Source organism: Eubalaena glacialis, chromosome 19 (genome assembly GCF_028564815.1).
Source record: "Eubalaena glacialis isolate mEubGla1 chromosome 19, mEubGla1.1.hap2.+ XY, whole genome shotgun sequence".
Classification (NCBI taxonomy): Eukaryota; Metazoa; Chordata; class Mammalia; order Artiodactyla; family Balaenidae; genus Eubalaena; species Eubalaena glacialis.
In genome coordinates, this window is record NC_083734.1 from 9,955,167 (window position 1) to 9,976,722 (window position 21,556).

Sequence of the window (21,556 nt, forward strand, 5' to 3'; positions counted from 1 at the left end):
TTGTACGACAGAACCCTTCATCTCACTGCATCCTCCCAGCCTCAGGCACTCCCTCCTCCCAGGACCTTCATTACTCTCAGAACCCAGGCATCCGGCCATTCCCACAGCGCCCCACACACACCCCTGTCCCAGCTTTAATAAGTTCTGTTCTCTCACTGTCAATATTTGATTTCTCAGAGCCATCTCCACGGAGAGAGGGAGCTCTTCCCTTGCTTCCCCCCTACCTTGGCCCTTTTTTGCCCACCCCAGTCTCTTTGTGCCCCCAACCTTCTCTGAACTAGCTGACTTAATGAAATGATATTAAAGTCTTAAGCAACTCCAAAAGAATGGTTGTTATGGTGAAGGGAGTGGGCAGGACGCCTGGGTCCCTGAGGGGAGCAAGGGCTGAGGAGGGGGGAGAGTGAGCCAGAGGCTAAGGTCTGGAGGCCCCAGTCCCCAAGGGGGAGCAGCAGATTTAGGGTGAGCTGGGGGCTGGCCCTCTGGATCGTGGTGGGAAGTGGGGAATTAGGGCTGGGGGCTAGGAAAAGGTGAGAAGAGGGAGGACATTTCTGTGGTCCAGGTCTCAGCCTGCTGTCCAGAGCATCCATCAGGGATGGAGAGGCCAGCCGGGGGCGCAGAGCCCCTGTGCCAGCAGCCTCCCTGCTGACTGTGCCCGGGGCCGGTACCGTGAGAACCAGAGTAGATTCCTCTTCAGCCCTGACTCATCCCTCTTCCCCCCTGCACCCCCCCCCCACCAGCAGACCCCCACAGGTGATTTGTAGCTGATGCCCTCACGATGGTAGCACCAGGAGGGAGTCCGTTCCATGACACGAACAGAGAGCTTCCAGGAGAGGAGAGAACAGAGGCCAAGAGATGGGGAGCCAAGCACCAACCCCCCTCCCCCCACCCATCCCATCTCACTCCCCTGGGGACCCTGGCCCAGCCCCAGTCCCCTTGGGGTGGTGGGAATGCAAGGACATTTGGCTGGGCTGATTGATGAGGGAGGAAGCAGCCACTGGGCACTGAGGCTGCTGTTTGCTGAGCACACAGATTCCTCCCCACTCACCAGCTGCCGCCCCCCGAGGCTGCTCAATCTCCCCACCACCACCACTAGCCACTTGGATTGGAGGGAGCTGATGCCTGAGTTTCTGATGGCAACTGAGGGAAGTGGGAGAGCCAGGCCGTGGAATGCTTCGATTCCTTCTGGGAATCAGGGGACCCTAGGACCTGGTCCCCTCAGAACTCCCTACAGGACTCCACCTTCGCTGCTGCCTTTCAGACATCTCTCCGGTGCTGAGTTTTCACTCCCATTTATTCTGTATCCTTTTCCCTACCCCCACCCAACTCTCTGAGCCCATCCCAGCTAGCCCCCTGCCTCTAAACCAGCCTGCCACATTTCTCCCAGCCTGCCTACAGATCTTGAAACTCTCTCTAGGGAAGGGGATGCCCCATGTTTGTGATTCCACTTAGGAAGCTCTGTTTTTCATTCTAACTACATTTCCAGTTGTGATGTCAACCATTCCCCATCAGAAATTCCCACTGCAACCCTTTGCTCTGTTCTCCTTTTCTTAAAATCCTCAACATAGACCACAGACACAAACATACATACCTCAACCTAATTTACATCCTGCTTCTGTTTGGAAGGATGGAAAAGTGTGAGCTTCTGTCTGCAGCACAACCCCCAGGACAGCCTCCACCCTATGCTGGGTGGGGGCTTTACGTTCCGTGGTCCGCAGCTCTCTCAGATCCTTTACTCCCACTCTGCTCTAGACTCTGTACCAGCAGCTGTACCACAGCCCCAAAATCTCAGAGCATTATCCCTGCCCTCCCAGAGCATAAAATTTAGTTGAGGAAAACTCACATCCACACAAGAAACAGCTCACATCCACACAAGAAACAAAGGGGACCCCCTCCCGCCCCAGACCTTAAAGTAAATGTTTATATCTTTTTCTACAAAACTGGTGTGTTTGTTTGTCTGGAAATGTATTTTTTGTGCTGATTTCTTTGTATTGATTATAATGAAGTAAAAAAGCATGTTTTTAGGTCAAAAAAAAAAGAAAGAAACAAAGGGGAAAAAATGGAAGACGGAGTTAGATCAACTTCCTAAATGTGGATTCTTCCTTGGTCACTTGCTACCCTACACCTGAGGCTGGGGAAAGACAGGACGCAGCTAGAACATGTGTGTGGTTGTGATGTCTTTCTCACTATTCCCAAGCCTGTCGAGATTTCACCTCTATGCTTTGCACTTGCTGTTCCCTCTTTCTTTTTTTTTAAAATAAATTTATTTATTTATTTATTTATTTTTGGGTGTGTTGGGTCTTCGTTTCTGTGCGAGGGCTTTCTCTAGTTGCGGCAAGCGGGGGCCACTCTTCATCGCGGTGCGCGGGCCTCTCACTGTCGCGGCCTCTCTTGTTGCGGAGCACAGGCTCCAGACGCGCAGGCTCAGTAGTTGTGGCTCACGGGCCCAGTTGCTCCGCTGCATGTGGGATCTTCCCAGACCAGGGCTCGAACCGCGTCCCCTGCATTGGCAAGCAGATTCTCAACCACTGCACCACCAGGGAAGCCCTGTTCCCTCTTTCTGCTATGCCCTTCCCCATAGTGCCTGCCTTCCATACTCCTCATTATTCAAGGTCCTGAACAAATGTCACCTCTTCAGAGGGACCCTCCTGACCTCCTAACTTAAAGCATCTTCCTGATACTCTCCATCCTATTCACCCCTTCACTCTGTTTTTTTATATCACTTATCACTACCAGAAATATTATTATGTTGTTCCCCACCAAAATGTGGACTTCATGAAAGCAGGGGATTTGCCTTATTCAACTCATACTACCAGTGCCTGAAATAGTACCCGGAACAAAGTAGACATTTAATATGATGCTGAGTGAATGAGTGAATGAATGAATGAATGAATGAATGAATGTCTTCCTGCGCCTCTTCTTGCTTTGTTGTACTTGTTACCCTAGGAGTGTTTGTGTATTTATACCTAGAAAGCGAATAGGATGGCATGTGTTTTTCTGTATGGAAGTCACCTGAGCTTTCAAATAGCTCAAAAGATCACTACACATGTGGAAGGCTCTAGGTCTTGCGTTGTTAATGTCTGGGGAGAGGAGAGTCTATAGATACCAGTTCTCTGAAGGGGTGTGTCCCAGGGTAATGTGCAGAATGTGCTGTTCCTCTCCCCAGCTGTGCATCTGTCCCCAGGTGTCTTCCTGTCTCTCAGCATGTTATGATGTCTCAGTTGCTTTGGTGAGATGTTTGTCTGTCATGGAGACTATTTATCCCCACTTCTCTTCCCTCTCTTCTCTCCACCTGTGCCTCTGGATATACGTGTAGGGGAGTCTTCCTTGGCTCCCTTGCCCCCTCGCACACACAGCCCTGCCCCAGTTGTGGACCCCTCCCTCTCTCACTGGGCCCTGTTGCTGGGCTCTGGGTTGCCATAGTGACGGTTGCCAAGTCCCTGAGGCTGATAGCCAGCGATGGGGCTGTCGGCTCCATCCACGCGGGAGGCTGAGGGGGGCTTCCCATTGTGTGAAGAAGGGGATGTTGCCATGACAACCAACCCCCACTAAGGGGCAGGAACCAGCCCTTCCACACCCCCTCCAGCCTCCCCACCTCGGGCAGCTCCAGTGTGGGCTTAGAAGGCAGGAGTAAATTCCAGACAGCCCAGCACCTGGCCTCCCAGTTTTCAACTCCCCTCCTACAGTGCCTGCACCTCTCAGGACCCAGGCATCTTGCTCAGACAGGGGGAGGGGCAGGGGTCCCACTGGACAGAGGAGGGGCAGGAGGACCCCTTGACCTCCAGGCAGATGGGAGACAGCGGGAGGGGACCTAAAGTCAGGGGAGGGGCAGGCAGGTCAGAGGTTGTGACCCCCACCGACTGGCTCCAGCGATGCTCCTCACGGCTGCTTTTGTGGTTGGAGAATGGGGCTGAGTCTAGGGGACTGGGCATCTGGGTTTTGGGGGGAGAAGAGCCTGGGTTATGGGTACACAGGGAGCCAGGGGATAGGCAGCTTGATGCCTGGGTCCCTGAGTCTTCTGGGCACAGGAGTGCCTTGGGCAGGGGTGGGAGGGAATAGATTAAACACGTGAGCATGTTTTTTCCACTTTGTTTCCAACTGAGACTTGCCTTGAATCTGGTACTTGGTTTAGCAATAGACACTTGGGCTTTCCCCCGTGTGTGAACGTATATTCAGACAGACCCATTTGGATGTATTGGCAACCCACTCCCACCTGGGTTCCTCTCTCCCTCCCCTGGCAGTGGCTACCTTCCTCAGCCTCCTCACCCAGCCCATGACCACACCCCCCTCCGCCAGCCATGCACTGTCCACCTCACCCATCCAACCCAACCCCCTCCCTACCCCTTGGTTTCATGCAATTCAACCCTCAGCTGGAAAGCCGCTCTAATCACCAGTTCTCTGCCCCAATTCATGTCCAGTCATTCTCTAGCCTTCTCATCAACTTTTGAAGTTTTTTATTTTTTTTGGTTTTTGTTGTTCAAATTTCCCTTTTACAGTAAAACTATTGAGGTGACGGCCATACCCCGCCACCTCCCCCATGGCAATATCGACTTCCTGTTCCCTGGAAGGAGCGATTAGAAAAATCAGGAAGGAGCTGGGAACTACAGCACCAGAGAGATAACTTGACCTCTGGTGGACAAAGCAACCATCTTGGCTGGTGATTGAGGTGGCCGACGTGGTGCCCAAAGGCAGCTCTGACCTAATGGAAATGAGCTGGGAGGAAACTGAGGCAACACCCAATTGTGCACTAGTGGGCAGGAAGAGGTATCAGCTGGTCACTATGGAAAGAGTGGCTGTTGCTAAGGACCACTGTCAGCTAGACCAGTCAGTAGGCCACCATTTTGGTCACTAAGAAGGGAGCTGTGTTGAGTTTGAAGGGAGTAGGAAATGGAGGATGTGATGAACAAGACAGCCATCCAGGTTACTGGGGACAACACGTGGGTTCTTGGGGTCATCCCGTTGAGTAACAGAGATTATACTGGGATATGGAAAGGGAAGAACAAGACAAATTGAGCCTGCCATGGCAGATGGCAGCCACCTTAGCTGTCCTAAAAGCAGCACAGAGAACAAGGGAAGGGAGATCCTGGCACGTGACACTGAATACTAGGAAGAACCTCAGTCCACCCGATCTTCTTAGAGTAAGTTCCAGCTTCCTCCTGAAATGGGAAGTTCTTCCTGCCCACCCTTCTCCACAGAGTAAGAACCATCCACCTCCCCCCACCCCCCAGACTAAGCCACTTCCGGTTCCAGCCAGACCACTTCCTATTTCAGAAGTGCTACTTCCTGTCCTGGATGAAGGCACTTCCAGTTCCTGCTGCACTGCTTCCACTTCCCAGGCCACTTCTGTCCAGGCCTGGTCACTTCTTATCTGGAGCAAGTCACTTCCTGTCCCAAGTGGCCCATTCAGCATCAGACCAAGTCCACATGTGTCCTGACTGGTTCATAGCTTGCTATTGGCCACTGGACAAAACGGGACACTTCTCATGGTAGCTGTCATGACCCAACCACCCCAAATGGCTGGAGTAAGTATGTAGAGGCCTGGGGCAGGGCAGAGGAGGAGGCCCTGCTACCCATGCCCTGAGCTGGGGTGGAGTGCCAGAGCCTTCCCCATAAGGCCCCCATTTTTGGCAGACTGAGGGGAGTGGTTGGTAAGGGAAGTCAGAAGAGGGAGCTGAGGGGAGAAATGCTTTGATGCCCCCACCCTGGAGATGGGAGAGGTACAGGATAAGAAGCCAAGAGGGTAAATAAAAGGAGAAGCAGGGAGGAGGATGCTAGGGAAGAGGAACAGACCTAGAGACAGAAGAGAGAGACAGAAAATAAGAGAGAGAGGAGAAAAGAGAAAAACAGTGAGAGGCAGAAAGAGGTGCCAACCAAAAGACAGACTGTTCCCACTCCTAGCTCTCAGTGGGTGAGGGGGACAAGGATCCCTGGGTCATGGTTACACGAAGAGGCTGAATCTTTACCCCCTCCCCAGGGGAATAGGACCCAGGAACACAGAGACAGAGAGGGGCACACACAGCCAACCAGAGGGCAGGCAGTCGTTGGGTGGATGTCTTAGGGAATCCTAAAAGTGGAGAAGAGGCAAGAGCCAGGAGGAGCAAAGGAGCTGGGGGGGCAAAGGGGGCCAAGGAGATGCTAGAGGTGTCCCTCAAACCGTGAATTAAACTGGAGGAGCACCCCACAAAGGGCTGGATCCAGGAGAGCCAGGTCGGAGGAGCCCTCATACCTTGTAGTAGATGTTTGGAGGGCTCTGGGGGGGCCCATCCTGCACGATGTACACAGGATGCCCATAGTCACCACTCACCTTCTCATAGTGGGGACAGAAGGGGGGGTCTGCAGCCCCACCGCCCCGCAGAGCTATCCCTAGCTCCCCAGGCTCAGCCTCCCTAGGTCCCATCCCACCTCCACCCCCCAGGGCCAGAGAACCTCCCCTCCCGAAGGAGCCAGGACCAGGGTGGCGACTCTCCGAAGGCTTGGCCCGCCGTCTCCGCCAACACATGGCACCCCCAGCCCCTGCCACGCCCAGCAAGAGCAGCGCCAGCCCCCCTGCTGCCCCGGCCACTGCGGGCATGCTGGGAGGGGGCAGGGGGCCTTCAGCACCCCGGGAGGTTGCATTGCTGGTGGGGTCACCTGGCAGGGAAGGGGTGAAGGAGGAAAGAGGGGGTGGGGCTGAAGGAGCCACCCGGGCATCTGGACTCCCATCCTTGCGGGTCCCCATGGGTTTCCCCAGCAGTGCCCAGGCCCTTTGGGGACCCCATTTCCCCTCCCCTCCAAGCCCCACTCGGAATCCAGGTGTGTCCAGCCCTTCAGCTCCATGCCAAGTAGTCCTCCCCCCTTCTCTGACAGCACTGATTGAAGCACTGACTTGGCTAATTAGTTCTAATTGAGTCTTTTCCTCATTTGGCTTCCATTCCCCTCCCACCCTCCCATCCTCTCTTCTCCTCTTTCCTGTATCACTGCCCCCAAAACTGAAGAGGGAGGGAGGGAGAGGGTGAAGCTAGGGCAGCTGGGGTCCGAGAGCAGAGGAGGCTAGGGAAGACAGGAGGCTGGACCCCTGGTTCCTACCTGCTGTGTTCTCCTTCCCAGGCTCCAGGCTGTGGGCCACCCCTCGGTCTTTTTCCATGGGCATTTCAGACACAGGCTTTCGGGGGGCAGCCCCTCCTCGGGGACCTGGAGACGGGGAAGGGCCGAGAGAGGGGTTGAGACAGCAGCCCCCTGACGATGATGGTACTGCCCCAAGCTCCCTCGGCCCCTAGGAGGTGTGCCCCAGCCCCACTCACTTTGTCCCACTCGAAGAAGCACCTTCATGCCTCTAGTGAGGCACACACCTCCCTGCAAGCTCTCCAGGCCTTCCCGGGTTCCATCCGATGTGGCTGGGAGAGAAGAACCAGAGGGAGAAGTTGGCGCTCCAGAGTCTACCCCTATTCTGTCTCCATGCCTGGCCCCAACACCACCCGAGGTGGCTCCAGTGGTCCCCTCCCTCATCTGCCCTCGATCCCAGGAGCACCTCCCCACTCGACCCTGCCCGCTGCCCAGCAGTACCAATTATGTAGTAATCGTGGTGTGAGCGGAACTCGTGGCCCCAGAGGTTAGGGCTATACTCCTGGAACTTGATGGTGAAGCGGAGATCCAGATCTGGCCGGTCACAAGTGAGAAGGAGGTTTGGGGCAGGGGGTGCCTCACAGCGCCGGCCCTGGGCACCCCCTACCAGATACAGCTTGTAGAACTCGTAATTAGGAGAGGAGTGGGGGCCAGGAGGCCGGGCCCGGGGGCAGAGCAGGTCTAGCCGGTCCCCGATCTGAGGGTAGAGCACGTAACCACCCTCTGCCTGGAACCTATGGGGAGGAGGGCAAGGTGGATAAGGACGAGAGGTGTCAGAGGTCTGGTCCCCAGAGCTTTGCCTCCCTCACCCCACATCCCTGCAGGACAGCCTTTGTCTGAGTGGAGAGTCTGTTCTGACAGAGCAGGCACTAAGGTCTCTGGAAGCTCACAGAAGCAGCAGGAAGCCAGGCTCAGAGGTCTCCTGCCCCTTGGTGTGCCCAAATGCACTCTTCAGCCCGCCCTCACCACATGCACACTGCCATCTCTCGCTCCATCACCAGTCCTGTTGCCATGGCAACAGGATGCCAGTTACCAAGGAGCTGGCCTCTCTGGAACCACACAGCCCACCCCTCCCGGGTGATTTCACTATTCCATGGCAGTCAACCATGGGGGCAGAGCCTCCCCTCCCACAGGCCACCACTGAATTTCAGTGATTTCAGGGCAAAGGGGGCAGGGTGGGGGAGGGGGTGTGGAGGGTGATCCAGACCAGTGTCCCAAGTAGCCAGGCAATGTAACAGGACACAAATGCCTGGTCTGGCAATGGCCCTAAATGGGGCTAATCGGAACAGCTGCCCCAGACATTTCCCTGCTCAGTACCCCACTTCCCCCAGGTCCCACACTTCTTAGGGAAAGTGCCCTATTGCTTTGGAATTGAAAGAGTTGACTTTTCGACCCACAGCCGACACAAGTCCGCATCTCCCTCAGCCCCGGCAGCCACTGGCCCAGCACAGCCACTACTTGCCAACAACTGCAGACAGGGTCTCAGAACTTGGTCACAGGGGACTGCTGCTTGGTATCTTCCCAGACTCCCAAATAACCCCCTCCCTCCCTGCCCCAACATCCCAAAGAGCTCCCAGAACACCCTAACTCCATTTTCTCAGCTCTATCAGGCTAAGCCTAACTTACATCCTCACACTGCTCCTGATACTCCAACTGCATCTGGGAGTTGGTGGGTAGGAGACTGAGAGGGGAAAAGACATTTGAGATTAGACCCCAAGAGATATGGGAGGGAGGCCAGGACAGGAAATGTGAGGGAAGCTGTGAAGTAAAGAGAGGAAGAATAATTACCCTAGTTCTCCTTTAATGAGCATATAATATGTTCAAATACCTTACCTCTAATCTTCATAAAACCTGTAAGGATTGAGGATACAAACTCAGAAAGGTTAAGTGACTTGCCCAAGGCCACACAGCAGAAAGCAGCAGAGCTAGGATTAAGACCTAGGATTTGATGAGCTCCAAAGCACACCCTCTTTGCATGGCCTCACACAGCCTCCCCAGGGAATTAGGAAGTTTTCAAAACACAAAACTCTTTTGCTAACGGGGAGTAGGATCTGCATGGAGGCAAGGGACCCAGATGACCTCCCAAGGGTTCTGTCCTACTCTGTGTGGCTTGAAGTTTCATCTGACCCCTGGCCTTTTTTCAGAGCAAAGCAAGCATGCCTCAGAACAGAGGGTCTGATGGAAGAGTTTGCAGCAAAGATGGGGGAGGGGGCAACGGAGTCCTCAGGACCCCAGATGCAAGAGGGAAAGTGGGGGCTTTAGGGGGCTCCAGGCTTCTTCCAGAAAGAAATCTCCAAGCCAGGAAGGCAGGAAAATCTTCTGGTTGGGAAATTGTTCCACCAAGGGCTCACAGACCCTCTGGCTGTGGGCAAGAGTTAGGAGACGGATGTGTGAAGAAGGGTCAAAAAGCCTTGGGGGAGTTGTCCCCAGAGCCCCCAACTGAGAGCCCTTCCCTCCCATTTCCACCACTGAGTCCCTTCTGTGGAGGGAGGCACCCTGCCCTTCCTCTCAGCGCCTCAGCAGCACCTACTCAGCTGCTCTCCTGAGAGCTGACATTAACCAGGCTCCCTCTAAGCCCAGCCCCCGACACCACACAGGTCTCCCACAAACCCAAATAACCACTCCACTGCCCTCCCGGCTACCCATGATCTTTCAAATCCTTGCCCCTTGGGGGTCTTTCAAACTCCTGACACATGGTTGTCACCACCCGCATCCAGCTCGGTGGTGTGCGACCCGCGAGTCTGGCTCCCAAGATCACCTCTGTCTGGTTGCCCATCAGCTCACATCCGATCACCAGCACCCTCCCTCCGGCCTCCTCCCAGCTCCGAGAACCCAGCCCCCAAAGTCCCCAAGGCTTCCAGACTCCCTGCCCACAGGGTGTGGGGTATCCCCACCCCCGGGCCGCTCACCTCTTATTCGCCGAATTCCAGTAGACGGGCTCCAGGCTGAGCCCAGACACCAGCCCCAAAAAACCGAGCAGCAGCAGGGCCCCGACTCGCACGCCCCCCGGCCCAGACTGGGGGGCCCCCATGACCCCGCCAAGGCCTGGGGGGCGGGGCACCAACTCCCCCAAAGTCGCTCACCCCCTGGGGTGACTGCCTTGGCCGCCCGGGCTATTCTGCCCCGGCCACCCGGGTGGCTGATGCCCCCCGCTCCCACGCGGACCCGCTTCCTGCTCCGCCCGCGTCCCCTCTCCGGAGCGCTCAGCCCGCAGAAGCCCTTCCAGGGGCCGTCTGCAGGCGCCCTGCGCCCCCAGCCCACGCGCCGGCACCCCGGTATTTATGAGCGGGCCTAAGTGGGGGACTGGGGGAGCCGGGGACTGGGCGGGGGCGGCATGGGGCGCCGGGCGAGGGAGCGGGGAAGGGGGCGCCGAGCCGGAGCCCCAGCCTCGCCGGGATTGAGGGCAGCGGGCTAAGGGAGGAAACCAACCAGTCCTGAGCCCAGGAGGGGGGAGTTAAAGGAGAGGCGGGGAGGGGGAGAGGATGGCGGAGGGAAAAACCGGAGCTGGAGCCCGAGTCGGAGCGGGCGATCATGTAGCCCACGCCCCCCACACCTCCCTCACCTCGCGCACCTCCCAGCCCTCACCCCGCCGCCCCGCCTCACTCCCCCGCGCGGTCTCTCACGCCCCCTTTGTCTCTGCAACTCTCCGGCTCTGGCTTAGTTTCTGCCCACCTCCCCTCCTGCCCTCGGATCGCCCGAGCGGTTAGAATCTTCCGCTCCCTCAAATCCAGAAAGGCTCTCGCCCTCTCCACCCCGAGGAACCCAGCCCCTTTCGCTCCCGCAGCCCCCTCCTCCCCCATCCCAAAACAACACCGCTGCTCCGGGGAGGTCTGGAGAGAATAATAATAACCTTGAAGGCTCCGCACTTTACAAAGTGAGCTGAGTTGACCGTCTTGACTACCTGTGTGAAGTGGGAGGGGCAGAGCTTAAGGATCCCCGTAGCAGTGATGAAGAAACTGAGGCTCAGAGAGGCCCCGTGACTTGCCCAAGGTCACACGAGGAATCTGGGATAAAGCCGAAACCAGACCCAGGCTGCTGAACTCCCACTCCTGGGGTCTCTTTTGTCACAGCCTCCTGGACCCTCTACTGCTATCTGGAGGTTGACGAAAGGCAAGAGATTCGGGAGTAAACTTGGGCCCTTCTTAGATGGTTGTGGGGAGAAATGGGGCCGGGAGATAGGGAGAACCTACAACCCAAAACCCGCATGCAGCCGGAAGGGCTGTTTCCAATTATCCTGGGGGAAGGGAGGAGGATTTGCCTTTTTGGGTGTAAGAACCCTGGCTTTCAGCACCTCTGGGCAGAGGTGACATTCCTCTCCCCTCTCTAGTCGTCACAGGCCTCCAGTCCCTTCCCTTAGGTTGTGAGGTCCAGAATCAAATCCTCTGCTGACAGTATCTCTTCAGAGACCCCCTTCTCAGTGTGTGGCAAGGTGGGGGGAGGGGGGGAGCCACTGCTTGAAATAACATACCCCCAAAAAAGACAGAGCAGATAAATGAAGAAACCAGACCAGCGACAGCTACTGAATGACTCTCGCCCTTGTCCTGCATCTAACGGGAATACAGAATGTGACATCTGTGTTTCTCGGCACCTTTACTCCTTCATGTGTGCCCTTGACTCTGGCTACTCAGTCACCTGCCTCCTGGGGGAGTCCAGGGGAGGGGAGGCAGCCCTCCTGCTCCCCTTCCCCCAGAGCTGACTAATGGTCCCTCTGCTGCTGGATGATGGTAAATAGTGTTGAGCAGGAGTGAGCGGGTGTCTTGTCTGTCACCATCTGCACAATCTCACACAGTCACACCCAACAGTCTGACACACAGCTCCTGCCACTCCTGCTCTGCCACACTCACCCTGACCCCTGCTGCCCCCACCTTGGGAGTGAGATTTCAAACAGGTTCCCCCCTTCAGTTTACCAAGTTGCCTAGCAACCAGCCAGTCAATGGCATGAAGCCCCACCCCCACTTACTTGACTTCACACCAAGCTCAGCAGCCCCATTGGTTCCCGCCTAGTCCCACCTCTCAACCCTGGTTTCAGGAACAATATGCCAGTCCCCACTGCTGCTGGACCAGGGAGCCCACTGGTACCCCTCCTGGCCCCATCTCCGTCATCTGCCTCCCCAAACAGACACAAAGACTCTAATATCATATAAAACCTTTTTATATAAACTCACGCCCAACTTCCTCTGTCCCTCCCTGTCCCTTCTCGGCCTGGTGAGCATCAGGGACACTGGTATCCGGGCCGCCCCCACACCACCAGAGCTGAAGCTGACATTCAAGGTGGACGTGGCGCATGGAGAGCAGGGGAAGGTCCACCTCCTCCTCCCCCTCGTCCCCACTCTCCGTGGGCTCCGGAAACACACGCTGACCGGAGCCAGTGGCCAGCAGAGGCAGACTAGGGTGCAGGCTGTAGGGAGAGATGGGCGGCGCCAGTCAGCACCATGAGCCAGGATGCTTGCTCCCTCAGAGATTTACCTTTCTCCCCAACCCAAGCCCCAAAATCTGTAGAATTAACTTATGACCTCACTCCATTGGTGCAGTCCTTCTGGGGCAGGAAACTCAGCACTGGCTCCGGCTTCCCCTCAGGCCCAGCCCCGCCGGTGTCCCACACAGAGACAGCCCCACTAGTGCTGCCGGTCACTAGGAACTGCCCGCTCCTGGGGAAGAGAGGAGAGGCTTGCTGGCATGCAGTCATCACCTGGGGCAGGAACCCTTCACGGCCAGGGGCTGGGACCCTACAGGTGGGCTCTGGCATCCCTGGGCAGGAAGGACCCACAGTCACTCACGGGTCCAGATCAAAGTAGATGCGCTGATTGGTGGTCACTTCACGACTCAGGGACCACAGTGGACGCCCAGGCTGCCGGAGATCCCAGCACAGAAGCTCGGCATCCTCGGGACAAAGAACAGGAGCCTAGAATCGTTTCCACCCTCCACTCCCCCACTCCCAACACATGTCTGCTTCCCTCCAGTTTTATAAGCACTCCTTTAGCTGGGTTGATTTTTTTCTCCCATGCCCATCTCCCAACACAGCACAGACTACACCCCCACTCCTGCCTTTTACCCCCCTGCTTTGGGATCTCAGAACATGATCCCTACCTTACGGGCTCCTGAAAAGAAGCGATTCCCATCGGGGTGGAAACAGAGGTGGGTGATGCCCCCTTGGTGCCCTCCCAGCAAGGCAAGAGGGGAGCCATCATCCCAGGTGTACAGACCCAGGGAGCGCCCGTAGGAGCCACAGGCATAGAGGGGCTGGGTTGGACTGAAGGCTATGCAGGAGATGATGCCGCTCTGGCCCTGCTTTTTTGCTAGAAAGGGAAGGAACAAAGTCGGGGAGAGGGCAAGAGCACCTGGCATTAACCACGCTAATCAGAGGTGCACCTCTGACTCCCGTCCCAGAGCCCATGTGCTGGACTCAGTGCCTCCCCCACCCCATTCGTTTTAAGCAGGATGAAGACCTCTGATGCTCCCTAGATCCTTCTAGCCCCTGCAAAGGACCTAAAGGCCCAAGCCCCACTTCTTCCCTCTCAAACCTGTTTTTCCCTGAAGGGCTGGAAAGCTGAAGGCTTACAGGAAAACGGAATCAGCTTCACCTCCAGTTTCCTGGAGATACCAAGATTTTGGAGACCAAAAGGTACAGGGCAGGGGGCTCAGGAGTGAATCAGCTCTTTACCCAGAGGTAAAGTTTCGTCCCCTCCCTGAGTCTGTTTTCTTCCCTGCCCACTGGGCCCAACCTGCCCCACAGGGCTGTACTGAGGATGATGTGACCCCCGCCTCCCCCCCTGCACGTGAACCCCTGGCTCACACAAGGCCCCTCTGCACGTGGCTGGGCCCTTTTCTCTCCTCCTCCCTCGGAGGCACAGACTGCTTACCAAACGTGGCTCGGACCTCACAGTCGCGGCCGGGCCGGGACGTGGAGAAGATACGCACAGTCCGGTTGAAGCCACAGAAGAGCTGGGAGCCATCCGGGGAGAAGCAGAGCGAGTGGGCTGCCGTCAGCTCGTCCTGGGGGCGGGAAAGGGCTGGAAATAGGCCTAGCAAAGAGCCTCAGCCGTTCTCAAGGAAGGAGAGCTGGGCCAGGACGAGCCCTGGGGCTGGGCAGGGAGGTCCCTACCAGGTGGTTGTAGGAGCGAAAGGAAGCCCGGAGCTCTCCAGTGAAGGCATCCCAGATGTGAATCGGGTTCTCCCGGCTGCTGCTGGCCACGCTGAGAGAGACACGGACACTGAGGCCCCAGTGCTGTCAAAGGAAGGGGAGGAAGCCAACTGACCGGCCCTCTCAGCTCACATCTGAAGGGCACAGCAAGCTTTCCTCCTCCCAAGACCCCTGGCAGCCCCTGACTCTCTCAGTGGAGGGTCCCCTTGAAATGGGAGGGCCGGGAGGGGAGGCGAAAGACATCACTTACTAGGAGGTGTCTGGTTGGGCTGAAGACATCAGAGAATACCAGCAGTAATCATAGATGGTGTCGCCTTCCACCATTCGAAGGACGGGGGCCTGGACAGAGATGCGGGGATGCCTGGGTCACTGGCGGGAAAAGGAGGCCCACTTGGAAATCTAGCAGTTTTATGGCAGAGGGAGATGCTCTGTGGGCACTTAACCAGGCAGGAGAAGGCAGACAGGGTAAATATGAAGAACAGGATCTTGATCTCAAAGTTCAAGGTTTAGCTCAGACTTTAACATCAGCCTTGGGCCACCAAAAGCCATGCAGATTTACCCTTTTGCTTTTTCAACACTTAGAGAGGAAGAAACAAGTAATATCCCAACCCAGAAACAAAGAACCAACCAATGATACAAATATCTACCGAGTGCCTACCAGGCGCCATTTGATCCTCTAAAAAAAATTATTGAACAGTTCAAACAAGCAAAGAAGTATTAAAACAAAGCCAAACAAACCCTGTGAGTCCTCCACGTAGCTTAAGAAACAAAATATTTTACAGAACAGTTAAAACCTCTTCCCAGTGAAACCCTCCCTCAGAGGTAAACACCATCCTGAATTTATCACTCTCGTATATTTCTTTAGGAATACATTCAGACAGAGAAAAACACAATATATACCATGGTCTTGCATGCTGTTAAACTTAATATGAATGGTAGCAAGCTGTATGCATCCCACCGCGATTGTGAGATTACGGTGACACACTGAGCTCAAATTCATGCATCTTCCCTGCTGTACAGCACTCCACTCACCCATCCCTCTCTACTGACAGTCACTGGTGTTTTCCCAATTTCTGGCTAGTGTGCTGTAACATTCTGGTACCCGTGTGGGAGGGTTCCTCTGCAGTTTCTGCTAAAGAGGGAATCACTGGGCTCTACAGTCTGCGCTCTGCCAGCTCTGCTAGATCATGTCACGTTTCTCCCAAAGTGCTCATCCAGATTTACTCTCCCCCCAGCAGCGTGTACGAGCGCCTGTTGCTCTGCATCCTCTTGGTGTTGTCAGACTTTCAAATTTTTCTCAATTTGAAGGCTGTGAAATGGTATTTCATTACGATATAAACTGGCGTTTCTCAATGTCTAACCAGTGAAGTTAGACATTTTTATGTTTAAGGGCACCTTTTCATAGTTTTTGCTCAGTTTTCTCCTAGGTTGCTGTTTTTTTCTTACTGACTTGAAGGAAATCTTTACATCAGTTGGATACCAGTCCTTTGGCGGGGTGACGTCACCCTTTTGGCCCTCGGGGTGATGTCACCCAGCCATGAATGCAGGGTCCACTTCTCCACCCTGAACCTTTGCATCTGACTGCCTGGTGGAAAGCTCCACTGGGGCATCCCACAGGGTCCTCAAACTCAGCTTGCCTGGAACAGACCCAGCCTCTGCCGCCTGTGACCCTGCTGCTCCTCCTGGGCTCCCCACCCAGTTCTCAAGCCTGAAATCTGAGCACCTTCACTACTACTACCCTTCACTCCCTTTCCTCTCCTGGTCCAACTCAAGGCCAGAGCTTGCCAACTGCACCTCCTAGGTTCGCTTGAACCTGGTCCCCTTGCCTTCAATCCCACGTGAAGCCACTGCCTTCTTGCTAGCATTTCTACACGTTCCCCCAGCCTCCCTGCACCCCACACTCCAATCTGCCCCTCCATTCTCCACCCTGCAGCCACACTGAGGCCCCTGGAATCCTGTACAGCGTCACTCTCCTGCTTAAAAGATTGCAATGCCTCCCCAAAACCCTCGGTATAAAACCCAATCTCCAAAAAAAAAAAAACCCAATCTCCTATGAAGCCTTCCCTTACCAGGCGTCTACCCCATACCCACCTTTCCAGGCTCATCCCTCATCCCTGTATTCACTCCTGTAATAGCTCCACATCCCATCATCCTGACTCTCAGTTCCTAGAAGGTGCCAACTCCCTACACTCCTGAACTGCACACTTTCATGCACACTAGTCTCCAAGTCTGGAATAGTCTTCCTTCACTTCCCCCAGCGACTCTTCCTGGTTGAATCCTAATCATCCTTTGGGTCTCTTAGACACTTCCTCCACTGGGAAGCCTCTCCAACCCCTCGAGCTGAGCCAGGTGCCCTGCTCCACGTTCCAAGAGCCCTCTGTGCCCTCCACGCTACAGCCTACCCATCTGAGAAGGCAGGAATCATGTCTGTTTTGCTCACCACTGTTTCCCCAACACCTAGTGTACAATCAGCAGTCAAATGTTTTAATGGGAACATGGAAACAGAAGACCGTTCCAATAACATAAGGCCCAAAATAACAGCACCTTGAATTAAAACAGAGGCAGTCAAGTGAAGTGGATAGATTAGGAAGATCATGAGAACTTGACGGGATTTGGTAATTAATTGGACGTGGGGGTTAGGGAAAAGGAAGATTAAAGGAGGAGACCCTGGCTTCTGGTTTGGATACCTGAGGTCACCAAGATGGTGGAATGACTTGGGGTGCACAGGAAGGCTATGAGGTGCCAATGTCCTCTGTGAGTTAGGGAGAATCAGACAGCATAACCGTCAAAGGAAAAGTCTTTACAAAGTGAAAGAGCAATTGTCTGGATATAGCATTTGGGAATGAGGACACTCCCTCCCCAACCTGAGATATGTAGGGCACAGAGGATGCACAGTCTCTCCCAGAGAGGGTACAGGAAAGGGAAAGCCTCAGGCAAGAGCCACGGGGTACAGAGAGTACTCAGGGAAGAAGTGGGGAGTTAGAAACAGGAGCTCCAGAAAGCTCTGTGAAAAGGTGGAGAAGGGAGGGGAGGAATTGGGAAACTATGGTGGGAAGAAGCAGTACACAGATGTACGAAAATACCCCAAAATATCCTCCCCAATTTCCCCACCTATACAAATGTTGTCCATTTCCATACTAAACTTGCAGACATTAAAAATGAAAATGCCTAATAAGTATTTAGGATATGATAGAATTGGTACACTCATATTGCTAACAGCAGTAATAATTAAAAAAAGAATAAGCAGCACAAAAAGCTTTCGAAAACAAATTGACTATCTGTATCACAAGACATAAAAAAAAGATACTGATTCTCTCTGACCTAGGGTGTTTCTTACTTGTAAAACTTCTCTGATTCTCTGAAGAATCTCCATCAAAACACATGGAGATGTTCACTGAAAAATAATTTATGATATAAAAATCCTAGAAACAACCCAAAAGTCCAAAACAGGTGAACAGGTAAGAAAACTATCATAGGCAGTCAATGAAATACCATACACAATTAAACATAACTATGAACACTGGAGCACCGTGAAAAACATTTACGATATGATTGTTAAAAGAAAAAACACAGTGTACAAAACCATATACCAAAGAGTTACAACCACGCAGAAAGCTCAGTACTTGGACAGAGCTTAGGAAGAATGTAGAAAATCTTAAAGGGCTGAATCTTGTAGAGTAGTAGGTAACAATGACTTTTTTCCCTTTTTTTTTTTCAGCCACACCACGTGGCCTGTGGGATCTTAGTTCCCTGACCAGGGACTGAACCTGGGCCCTCGGCAGTGAGAGCACCGATCCCTAACCACTGGACCGCCAGGGAATTCCCACCTTTTTCCCTTTTTAACATTCTCATTTCTCTCAAACGAATGTGTACAAAAAACATTCGACCTCTCACATTTCCAGTCTCCTCTAACCATCCCTACTCCTGAACTCTTTCAGGATGGCTGTGCCACGCCCACCCAGCCCTGGTTTCTGGACACCACTGGTTTCTGTTCCAGGAACCAGCGCTAGGAGTGCCTTACAGCTTGCACACAGAATTCACATGTCTGCAGCCTCCGATCTCACAGAGATGCAGGTTAGGCAGGCGTTCAGGACCATCCCCGGAACGCACCCTTCTTTCACCATCAAGACCCGCACTCCCATGAACCTCAGGCACTAAAGAAGTCCCAGGCTTCTGGGCCATCTGGTCTCACCACCACCTACTCGCTGCTCAACACACTCCCTGATCGGCCCCAATCCCACACTCCTCCCTGCCCCCCAAATCCTTACCCCTTGGCCTCTGAAATTCCCACTCTAGAATCTTCAAACTCCCTTATTTTGCATCTTCTCAGAATGCCCTGTCCACCCACCTGGACCTGCCCGACGCTGTGGCTTTCTCAGGCTGAAATGTCTTTCATTCTCACTCCCCTCCTCAGTACAAACATCAAGCACAGGAGGTGGGTGGGTGTCAACCTTGCTCCCTACTGTCATTTCCAAATCTTTTCACCTCCCCAAACTCCACCTCCTCTGTAGTTCCTGCCATCACACTAGCTACCTGTTTTTGTCTCCCTCCCTCATTCACCGAGACTTTCATCTGGTTCAGTCTCTCACTCCACACAAATACTGTTACTCTTGGTGACGTGCACTTCCACCAGGACTTTGAGCTTGCAGTTCTCTCTGCCCAGCATATTCTTCCCCAAAATATCACGTTGGTTCACTCCCTGACTCCCTCAGGTCTCTGCTCAAATGTCACCTGAATAGTGAAGGCTTCTCCAACTGCCCTTTTTATTTTTATTTTATTTTTGGCTGCACCGCACGGTTTGCAGGATCTTAGTTCCCCGACCAGGGATTGAACCCGGGGCCATGGCAGTGAAAGCACCAAATCCTAACCACTGGACTGCCAGGGAACGCCCCCAAACTCCCTTTTTAAAATTGCAATGAATTCCCCCAGTCCTCCTCTCTGCTTTATCGTTCTCCATGGTACTTGTCAGATATATATTTCACTGTGTTATTTTTTTATTGCCTGTTTCTCACACTAGAATAGAAGCTTCACAAAAACACAGACTTTTGTCTGTTTTGTTCCTGACTGACCCCCAGCAGCTAAAACAGGTCTGGCACATAGAATGCACTCAATGAAAACTTGTTGAATGAATGCATCAATGAAAGAATGAATCAAAACACCCAACACCCTGGCCTCTGCCATTCCTTGACTTCCTTAGCACCCACGGCCGCGGCCCTCACTCTACACCAGCCGCCCACTCCCACAGTCGAGTCATCACCACAATCTCTGACCACCATCTCCAACCCACCCAGCTCCCTTGCGCTGCCATTTCCACCACAATTGTTCAGCTTCATCAGAAACCCATTCACAATCCATTTCCTCACCCACTTTACACTCTGGTCAAGCACAACAGGTGTACCCCTGCAGACACTCTCGAAAAACCCCTGGTCTTTCTCTCCTGGCAAACCCCAGCCAGACCTCCTACTCCCTTCTAGTCCATGCTTGCATCCAACTAACACCAAGGACTAAAGCGGCATCCTCTAGTTAGTCTCTCCTCATTCTGTTGATTTCCTTCGTAGCCTTTATTGTAATCTGTAATGAACTTCGTTATTTATTGGTTTACATTTGTTGTCTATGTCCCATACAAGAAAGCAAAGCAGCTCTTCATCTGTCACATTCATTACTTTATCCCAACACCAAACACAGTAAATGACACACTGGTAGTCATTCAATAAATACCTATAAGTCAATTAAAAACCACCGTGAGAAATCCACTACTCTTTTACGGAAAACACATATTCCTAACTAAAGAAGGACAAACACCTCTTTAAATGACTTCAGAATTCAGGGTAGAAAATGCTACCTGTGGAACCTCATGGTGAAGAAATGTCCTGCCTGTGAACAGGAAACATGTGGACTGTACTTTCTCCATCTACAGGAAAGAATTAAATGCGCAGTGTCTGATGAAGGGGCAGAGTTAGCCCCTACCCTTACCATTTCTGCATATTCCAGCTGCTCCCCCTCATTGTACAGCTCTGGGGGCAGGTTATAAATCCGCAGGATGTTATCAGCACTATTGGTCAAGATGCAGGAACCATCAGGGGCCCTAGGAGCAGGAAAGAGTTAGAAAGCTGGACAGACCTGTATTTCCCACGTGTAGGACTAGGGCTAAGCTGACCTCTGGGATAGGTAAGCACCCCCAAGACCTTGAGAAAGTAGAAGACACACAATCATAAATGAAATTTAAACTCAATCCAGAGGAATTCTTACTCCTTCTCCCACCATGGTGGATCCTTCTCCCAGATAACTGGGGTGTTTTAAGGTGGAAATCCTGAGCGTGATTATCTCCCTGCCCTATTATGCTTACTTACCACTTACAGCCTTTCAAGAAGTTCTCAGGTTGGGTGCTGAACTCTGACCAGGAACCGCTGAGAAACCGAGGTACCTGGGAGAAGCTGTAGTTCCAGACGCTGGAAGGAAGATGGGGGAACAACAAACCTGGGTTCACCAAAGCAAAGTGGAAATGGGCCTGGAGAAGTGGGGCTGAGGACTGGCGGATAAGATATATCTCACACTTCCAATCTCCACAGATTCCTGAGCCACCTGCTATCACCACTTACGTGTATCCCTCATCCTCTGCAGCGGGTTCCTCAGACACACCTTCCACGTCTTCTCCGGGCCCCAACTCTGGCCTGTTCGTTTCTTCTGCAGGAAGGCTCACATTTTCAGAAAGTTCTTGCTCTTCGACTCGAGGGCTCAACCCACTAGGAATACCAAACCCTGTTTCCAGGGGAATGGAGAGAGAAGCTGGGTCCCCCTCCTCCAGCTCCTGGGACACAGCTGAGACAGCCATGGGATCTGGGGACACCCGGGGCGGATCATCGCCATCGGGTGTCGGTGGCATCAGTTCAGGGTCCGTATTTTTATCCATCGGGGAAGCCTGAGGAGAGAGAGGGGCTGGAGCTGGGGCCCGGTCTGAAGGAAGGCAGTCCGGAGCAAACAGTGGCGCCTCCGGTGTCTTCATACTGCAGAGGAAGCGCGGCAGACATTGGCCGCGGCCAGGCAGCCCTCTTCCCGCGGGCTACCAGCTGCCGGGCCCGCGGAACGGCCGAGACCGCTTCAAAGTTCGCACGGATCGGGATGCAGAACTGGAGAAACCCACCAGTGCCTTCCTTCTTCCCCCGGGAGGGGGCAGAAGGCCAGGAGAACTGCGGAACAGCAACGTTAGAAAGCACGGCGCGCTTCAGCCAGCTCGGTCGCTACGAGCCACCTGTTCTCGCGGGATTGGGACACACCTTTCCATTGGACCTCCGCATCCCGGATCAGACTTCGCGGGCG

General features: G+C 53.9%; 2 protein-coding genes across 2 annotated transcripts; both read right to left on the minus strand.

Moving 5' to 3' along the window:
* Positions 1–5,191: 5,191 nt before the first annotated feature.
* Positions 5,192–10,533, minus strand: EFNB3 (ephrin B3). Its single transcript, XM_061175296.1, has 5 exons — positions 10,008–10,533; positions 7,540–7,832; positions 7,278–7,370; positions 7,063–7,167; positions 5,192–6,627 (listed from the first exon to the last, which is right to left on the minus strand). The coding sequence occupies exons 1-5, from the start codon at positions 10,127–10,129 to the stop codon at positions 6,218–6,220; spliced, it is 1,023 nt and encodes a 340-aa protein (XP_061031279.1). The 5' UTR covers positions 10,130–10,533; the 3' UTR covers positions 5,192–6,217.
* Positions 10,534–12,234: 1,701 nt separating this feature from the next.
* Positions 12,235–21,441, minus strand: WRAP53 (WD repeat containing antisense to TP53). Its single transcript, XM_061175342.1, has 10 exons — positions 20,839–21,441; positions 20,590–20,688; positions 20,213–20,324; positions 14,490–14,578; positions 14,201–14,291; positions 13,959–14,091; positions 13,186–13,394; positions 12,876–12,979; positions 12,612–12,746; positions 12,235–12,496 (listed from the first exon to the last, which is right to left on the minus strand). Exons 1-10 carry the CDS (start codon positions 21,240–21,242, stop codon positions 12,250–12,252), a joined length of 1,623 nt encoding a protein of 540 aa, XP_061031325.1. The 5' UTR covers positions 21,243–21,441; the 3' UTR covers positions 12,235–12,249.
* Positions 21,442–21,556: the final 115 nt, after the last annotated feature.

Coding starts and splice junctions, on each gene's coding strand:
- EFNB3 (XM_061175296.1), bottom strand. CDS start 10,129: ATGGGGGCCCCCCAGTCTGGGCCGGGGGGCGTGCGAGTCGGGGCCCTG. Junction 7,168..7,277: donor GCTTCTTCGAGTGGGACAAA/GTGAGTGGGGCT, acceptor CCCCGTCTCCAG/GTCCCCGAGGAGGGGCTGCC. Junction 6,628..7,062: donor TGGGAAGGAGAACACAGCAG/GTAGGAACCAGG, acceptor CTTCCCTGCCAG/GTGACCCCACCAGCAATGCA.
- WRAP53 (XM_061175342.1), bottom strand. CDS start 21,242: ATGAAGACACCGGAGGCGCCACTGTTTGCTCCGGACTGCCTTCCTTCA. Junction 20,689..20,838: donor GCAGAGGATGAGGGATACAC/GTAAGTGGTGAT, acceptor TCTTCCTTCCAG/CGTCTGGAACTACAGCTTCT. Junction 13,395..13,958: donor TGAGGTCCGAGCCACGTTTG/GTAAGCAGTCTG, acceptor TTCCCTTTCTAG/CAAAAAAGCAGGGCCAGAGC.